Consider the following 7,567-nt stretch of genomic DNA (forward strand, 5'->3'; position numbering starts at 1 on the left):
TGTTCCCAATGCATACTATCCAAATCATCCATTGTGATGGAACTGCTTTCCCATTATAATTTTAGAAATAAAAATAACAGGTTTCTGTTGTTCCTAACCAATTTATACCCAATAATTTTCAATTTATATTTCTTTACCCTAACATGCCATTTTCAACCTTTTAGTTTTTATTATATTTATTTTATTATATTTCCTTTGTATTCAACTAAAATTATAAAATAGGTGACATAAATATGACCTCAGCCCCGAATGACGTATTATTAAAAAAAATCCTTTGATATTATTGCTACTAAATTACAATTTTGCTTCATTATCATATTTACATATTTTGTGTATGTTATTCTGTTCTGTTTCTATTCACCTGCTATCACAACAAAAAAATTCAACTATAGTAATAATATATATGTATTTATTTTTTTTTTCATAAAAGACTCATTACAGATTCATATAAAAAGAAAATCCCACTGGTCGGTGATGGAAGTGTTTCCAGTGTGGGTCCATTGTCTCACAGCACAACCAAACACACCGTTCTGATCTGATAAGACTTTATTTCTCTAGTGAATTCATATGGTGGTTCTTCTGCACAGCAGCATACAGGAAATTGTGATAAAATATAAATAACAAAGTTATTACAACAGAGTTTCTTTATTCTTCTGTCAAACACACAAAGTGTTGACTCGTCGCTCGACTTGTCTCCACTCGACTCCCTCGCACACTCCACAACGTCAACAACTAGAACCTTGTCAAACATGAGTATAGTCATTATTTACAACACAACCACCAGGTGGTGAGCTTTCAGCTTCATGTCCGTCTCATGAATGCGACAAAACAATGTCGTACAAAGATCGGAATACTATCAAAACCGTTTTATAAATGGCAGCTGCTGTCGACGCTCGGATCGAGAGTACAAAATCCGTTTGAGGTAGCGCCCTCTGAAGTCACTTGTTCAAATAAACATCTGTGTGTAACAAACATCACAGCAACTCCATTTGCTTCCTTTGGTAAATGAAAGTGTGTGCAGTCCTAAGAGTGACGGGTCGTACATTCACAGCGTCGGCTACGATCACGCACGAGCTAGTGAGATGGAGCGGAGCCAAACATCAGTGTGGAGCGCTGCGACTCTAGGTGCTACATGACCTGTAATCTGACTCCTGGATCGCTACACAACGCACCCCCGGGATAAGTTTGTAGTCAATAGACTAGCTAGCAGGCTAACAATTCACCTACGCAAGTTTTTAGTGTGAGCAACCGCAACATGTCGCTTTCATCCCAATCGTTTTGGACTGAAGGTTGGCTTTAGCCCCGCCCACTGGTGAGGTCAGCCTCATGGAAGCAGCCCACACCCACTCACTAACAGTTGTTTTAGTGTTTCTGGTTGTACAGGAGTCCGACAGGGCTGCGGGAGTCACACATCTGTTGGACTCAAAATCATTTCTGGAAACACAGCCAAGTACCTGTCATCTGCCTGGGTGGGCAAGGGCAGAAAGAGTCATGCCCAGGTGTAGGGGGCGCTGTGGTCCGGCTTCACGAAAGGCTGCGGGAGGAAACCAGAGTTCCCAGAGGGTCTCCCCAGGCTAACAGGTGCAGGTGGGGAGTTCACTGCCGTGCGTGTGAACACAGCCACTCTAGCATCGCTTTCTGACAGGACTCATGAGGACATTCATTTGCTGCTGACGCGGTCGGAGCTGCTCAAGACATCAACAATCAACAAAAGAGGAATCCAGTGTTGCCTGGACTCGGGAATGTAAACACTTGCCTCCCACCGTGACGTTCTCTGCAGCGGTTTGGCAGAGCAACAATTGATTTTCATGTTTCATGCCGCCCCCCCCCCCAAAAAAAAAAAAAACACACAGACACACACAGAGGCCACATTGTCCGTCCCTTCTCTCCTGCTGCTGGAAGATCAAGTTCAGATCGCGACATTCTTCAGCTTCGTTCATGGCAAACTCAACTTTGGTCTCCTAAAAACAACAGAAAAGCTCGACTGACTTACAAAAATACTCGGTAGAAATACGACATTCAGTGTGTTTACAAGCCAAAAATACTCGCGCCCTCTGGTTATTTATAGTCGTGCGCTTCAAGTGGCTACAAACTAGAAGGAAAATAAAGTCTATGCGGATAAATCAACTATAAAAATAGATCTCAGCGACTCGACGCGGGTTCAGTGCAATTGGGTTCGAGTCCCGAGTCCGCTCAGAATATCTTCATTCTCTTCCCCCCCACCGCCCGGCCCCCCTTCAGGGGCCGCTGGGGCGGCTGCTCCTTGGACAGGGGGCAGTACTTGATGGTGTGGGCATTGTCTCCGTTGGCACTGCACAGGGGGCAGGTGTAGGCCCTGAGGATCGGACACACGACCCTCCCGTCGGGGGTCTTGAGGACGTGGGAGCCGAACACCTCCTCCGGGGCTCCGTTGTTGCGGCAGAAGACGCAGATCTTGGGCTCCTGCTTGGTCCGGGAGGCGGGTTTGCGCATCCTCCGCTCCACGCCGAACAGATCGAAGCTCCCGCCGAACCCCGCCTCCCGCTCCGGGAGCTGGTTCTGGAAGGGACTCAGTATGGAGAAGCGCTCCTTCAGGTCCAGTACGGTGGTGGGCGACGGGCTCCCGGCGGGGCAGCAGCACTCCAGGGGCTCCCCGACTGCGATCACGCAGGGACACGCGGGAGAGTCGTCCAGACCCAGGGTCGCCTTCAGGGACTCGGTGATGGAGTTGGGGTTCTGCGGCAGGCTCAGCTTGTGGCTCTGGGTCACCAGCGTCGTCAGACCCAGGTAGTCGTTCCAGAAATTAAAGGTGTAGTCGTAGGGTCCGCGCGCGCTCAGGTAGTTGGGATTGAGAAAATCCATGTCTGGTTCTGGAGGCTGCGAGGCGGGCACGGCCACGGGGTCCAGGTCCAGGTCCGGCTCATGTACGATCGGCTGGCATCCACTGGTCCTGGTACTTCTGCGCGTCCTTCCCTGGTTCCGTGGTTATAAGGAGCGGGAGGGGGCGGGGCGGACCCGAACCGGAGCAAGTTTGTGATCAAAACACACACACGCCCCCTTCTCCAGAAAACATCCCCTCTGCGTGTGTGTGTGCGCGCGCTCTCCTGCTGCAACACTCGGTCACACTCACCACTTCATCACCGTCTGCGCTCCTCTGTTGTTCCACTGGTCGTTAACCCTCCCACTGCCAGAACGGAGGACGCCGCTCCATCCAGCAGCGCGCTCCGCGGTGACGTCACAGGAGTCAGCTAGCAAGTGCGAGATGCGTCCATGTCTCCAAGATTCAGATTCAGTCCCGTAAACAGGCTGCGACTCGGGGCCCTGCAGGAGGCAGCAGCGAGCGCGGACCCGCCGCTGGAGCCCCCTCCCACCACGAGGCAGCGAACAAAGCCTGCGGTGATAATGGCTGCTCCTGTCGACGGAACCAGCCGGTGTCCAGTCCAGGAAACGGCTGGATCTGAGCCTCTGAAGCTGTTTAGTTCTGTCATCAGTAGAAGAAGGGACGGCTGACCTTATGAGGAGGGGGCCCTGGAGCAGACCCATAGAGCGGACAGAGGTGTGGGCCTCTGGACTCCAGCAGCTGCTGCCCCCTCGACCTGAGCTCAGATAAAAGCAAGAGTGTTTGTGATTTGTTTTAGGTATTCTTGTGAGGACTCAGAGAGAGGACTGTTTCTCACAAATTTCACGGTTAGAACTTAAAAATAACTGGGTTTCAGTTTGGTTCAGAGTCCTGGTTAAGGTGAGCCATGTGTATTGGATGGTTAGAGGCTGGGGAAAGGGTTGTGTGTGTGTGTGTGTGTGTGTGTGTGTGTGTGTGTGAGCGTCAACTTCTGTCTGAGGTCCTCTGATCAGATGTTTTACAGCTTGTTTCTCTGCACTTGTGCGTGTTCAGCGAGTCACTCAGTATCGACTGGTTTTGTTCTCGCTCGCCGGCCAAATATGAATTTTATGATGGAGCATTAATATTGTATAGAACGGCCAATTCTTTCCTGCTCAGATGCTCCGCTGTTTCTTGAGCTGCTGCATTGCAGCTGAAATATTCATGGGCCCCGTTATTTTGTTGTGACTCTGAGGGAGTAATCCTCCGCCATTAACTCGGACCTGGAGTCACATGATGTATGGTGTCAGCAGGGGGGATCCATGAGCAATTTTTCTTTTCCGACTCAGATGGTGAATTAAATGAGCCAAGTTTGACCTTAAGTTTATAGCCTTAAAGATAAATGTGAGCGGACGACCTCCACCTGCATCTGGACCTCAGTGTGATCAGATGACTTGGACTCGGTCTAGTCTCCTGAACCAGAAGTGAGCAGCAGGTGTAAGTCGCTCTCACTGTTGACCAGGTTTCACCTTTCAGACTCACAACTCTGACTCGACATCAGCGCCGTACTTTGGCCCACCAGGTCCTCGATACTGGGACGTCAAAAAAACCTCCAGTCACTTCCTTCCCTCTCACGGGCGCAGGGACTGTAATGAAGACGAATGTGGACTCAGCCCAGTCGCTCCATGTGTTTCTGTTCACAGCCAGCGCTGCTGATGATTATGCAAATGAAAAAAACATTTCAGGAAATTTAATCAGCGCACAAATTTGATTTCACGTGAAAGATTGCTTCAGTGGTGGAGGGAGGGGCTCGGAGGTGGGTGGGGGTGTGAGTCTCTCTCCCTCGGACCAGTGCACTCTCCTGCTGCAGGTTTGATCGTCCTTTGTTCCTCACACACTTCCACCTCAGCAGTGTTTACTCGTGCCAGCTACTGCCGTGACGCTCCATTGTTCCGACAAGAAGAGCAGCAGCGTGGTGACCGGCGCCGCACGCAGCCCAGAAGATAGCTGAGTGATTAGAGCCAGTGCTGCTGCCTGAGTGTGACCAAGGACCAGAGCATTTCTGCAGAACAAACACGGTCGCTTGTTTTTCATGAGCGTCGAGGATGTGAAGGTCATGTGACCCCACATCTGCCCACAAGCACACCCGAGCTCCAGACTGGCTCCTGAACCCTGTATCTGGCATGGACGTCCTGGATGTGTGAGGTCTTGTGGCCAGATCCAGCTGCTGTCTGGGGGGTTCTGCGGAGGAGTCCACATCTGTGTGAGTCACTTGCACAGAAACTCACTGAGAAAGCTTCACTGATTCGAGTCCCACTCACCAAGGTGAGTCAGATCATAAGACATGACTGGAGCCTGACTGCGTCACAGGAGATGGAAGCAGAGGCAGCGTCTCATCTCTGTGTGTGTGAGTCAATAACATCTGTGAGCACCTTCAGAAGGTCAGAAGATCCCTGGACCTCGCTGCGTCTCCACTCACCCGTCAGCTGTCATGGCAGAGAAAAGCTGAATGAGAGGAGCGACGGCTCACTGGAGCGGCCCGCGGCAGGCTCCTATAAAACCTCTGTTTCCCACCTTAAGTGAGAGCGAGGAGGAGACGTGAGTGGAACAGGTCTGAGGAGGGAATGTCAGGATGTAGAAGGGAAGCAGTTCAGATCTGGACATTGACTCCACAAGTTGCTCTTCTCTCTTGTCAGCTGCAGAATTGAAACACTTCCCTTGTTAGGAGTCTTGACTCCTCAACCCGTAGATAGGCTCCCACCTACAGGCCCTTGGCCCCAGGCTTGGCTCCCACATGGACCACCTTCAGTGTTGTCACGTTTATTTTCGAAGGAAGTAGCGAAAACAAGCTGCGTAATACGGAGCATCTTGATTGATCCACGCTGCTCTCACAACACGTTGAACACAGTGAGAGAAATTACTGACAATGGAGAAATTTTTAGTCAGTGAAGTTCAGATGCAGACGTCAGAAATGATCAATAAATTGTCTGGTAATCTTCAGTAACTTGGGAAAAATCAACACCTTCCTCTTCTAAAAACAACCAAAAAGCTTGACTGACCTCCACATGCAGACAGCAGTGAGATCACAGCAGTGAAGACAGTTACTGTCGAGCGCAGCCTTATTCATTTAAGCAAATCTCTCAATAAAATCAGGTGTTTATCATCCTAATAAAGGCAAAAACCTGTGACTGCGTTCCAGAGCACAATTTTCCTGCAGCTCCCGGCTGCACACATCAGTGTTCTGGGAGTTTGAGAAGTTGTTTTGAACGATGTTGTCCGCCCAGTGATCAGACCCTTTACTGCCTGGCATTTATCAGGTTTGAGTGGAGTCGTGCTGTACACGTAGTTTCCGGTGTCTAGTGCCGAGAGTTTCCCGAGACAAGGTGCAGCTCTCCAGCCCGGGATCACGTTCCGCGACCCGACTCGCTTGTGTTCACATCTTGGACATCTGAGCCGAATGCACGTTGTCTCGAGTCCGAGCACACTGACAGGTGACTGGCCCCTCCCCTCCTCACAGCTCCTCCTCTCACCAACACACCTGTGAGTCACTCACCTGGACTCCTTCCCCGACAAGTTTGACTCCCACACAACTCCTGTGGGGTACCTGGGTCAGTCCTGAGTGGAGGTTGTGTCCTCCCAGCGCTGAGCCCCATTGATGTGGGCTCCTGTCCAGGGTGTCCCTGCCTCTCACCTGAACAGACCTGAAGGCTCAGGGCAGAGACCATGAGTGACCTCAGGGTCAGAGTGAGTCGTGTGTCACTGTCGAGCACCTCCTCTCGGGATGCTTCCTGGTGAAGCAGATTCAGCTGTGACCATGGAGCACGACCTCTCTTCACTCTGAACTTCTTGATCAAGAGTCGCCTCATTTTCCACACGAGAAGGTTTGACAGGATCAGGGCAGCTCCTGCACCCACCTGGCGGGGCCCCACAGGGCCCGGACAGGAGCCTCCCTTCACATCCAATTGAGCCTAGCGCTGTGAACCTGGCGACGACAGACTGTTGAGTGCATTTCTGTCATAAATGGCTTTTAATGGAGAGAATTAGGGGGCGAGCCGCAGGAACCAGGGCCTCGATGATCTTTACCCGTCGTGTCGTAAAGCGGATCAAGCCCGCGGCCCTGGAGGGGCGAGCAAGTGGGAGAAGACTCAGGAAAGGTAAGGAGGTTTCACGGCTCACTGCTCCCAGAGAATAGAGCCGACCCGAGATTGATCCGAAAAGCTGGCACACGGACGTCGTCAGCAGAGATCAAGTGTCGGTGCCGCCGGGGGTCCGAGACGGGCTCCGCTGTCAGATGTGGCTGTGAACTGAGCGAGAGAAGTGAGTCAGACCAGTCAGACATGGTGTCAGGTGGACCTTCCTGGACTGTCTCCAGAGGTCAGTCCTCAGGTGGACACTCATCGCGAGCTCTACTCTGAGTCTCTGCTGTATGACAGACAGATTCCAGTCGTAGGTGGAAAAAATGGTGCTGGTTAGGACCTGGTATCGGCGTCTCCCCCGTCACCGCTGCGCCGCCTCTCTGCTCGTTCTTCTCTTCATTGGCAGCTCTGCAGGCGAGCGCTGCTCATTGATTGGTTGATTGGCTTGTTTACGTTTTCCTCTCTGCAGTCAGTCGGGAAACACTGGATTTCAGAACCGAGGAGACGGAACACACAAGCACAGAGTGGATTCACAATCAATGTTTTTCTCTCACAGACACGCATCATGCTTGCTGGCTAAACATAGCCACAGCTGTGAGGCAGAGACTACATGAGTCCCTCGGATGAGGTGACT

At 51.3% G+C, this 7,567-nt stretch overlaps 1 protein-coding gene across 1 annotated transcript; it reads right to left on the reverse strand.

Annotated features, from left to right (window-relative positions):
- Nucleotides 1-498: 498 nt before the first annotated feature.
- nanos1 (nanos homolog 1) lies at nucleotides 499-2,927 on the reverse strand. The gene has a single exon (XM_053878655.1). The coding sequence runs from the start codon at nucleotides 2,839-2,841 to the stop codon at nucleotides 2,194-2,196; it is 648 nt and encodes a 215-aa protein (XP_053734630.1). The 5' UTR covers nucleotides 2,842-2,927; the 3' UTR covers nucleotides 499-2,193.
- Between the last annotated feature and the right edge of the window lie 4,640 nt (nucleotides 2,928-7,567).

The sequence above is a fragment of the Synchiropus splendidus genome, chromosome 11 (assembly GCF_027744825.2).
Source record: "Synchiropus splendidus isolate RoL2022-P1 chromosome 11, RoL_Sspl_1.0, whole genome shotgun sequence".
NCBI classification, from domain to species: domain Eukaryota; kingdom Metazoa; phylum Chordata; class Actinopteri; order Syngnathiformes; family Callionymidae; genus Synchiropus; species Synchiropus splendidus.

Bases quoted from the DNA above. Each gene is read 5' to 3' on its own strand.
- nanos1 (XM_053878655.1), bottom strand. From the start codon at position 2,841: ATGGATTTTCTCAATCCCAACTACCTGAGCGCGCGCGGACCCTACGAC.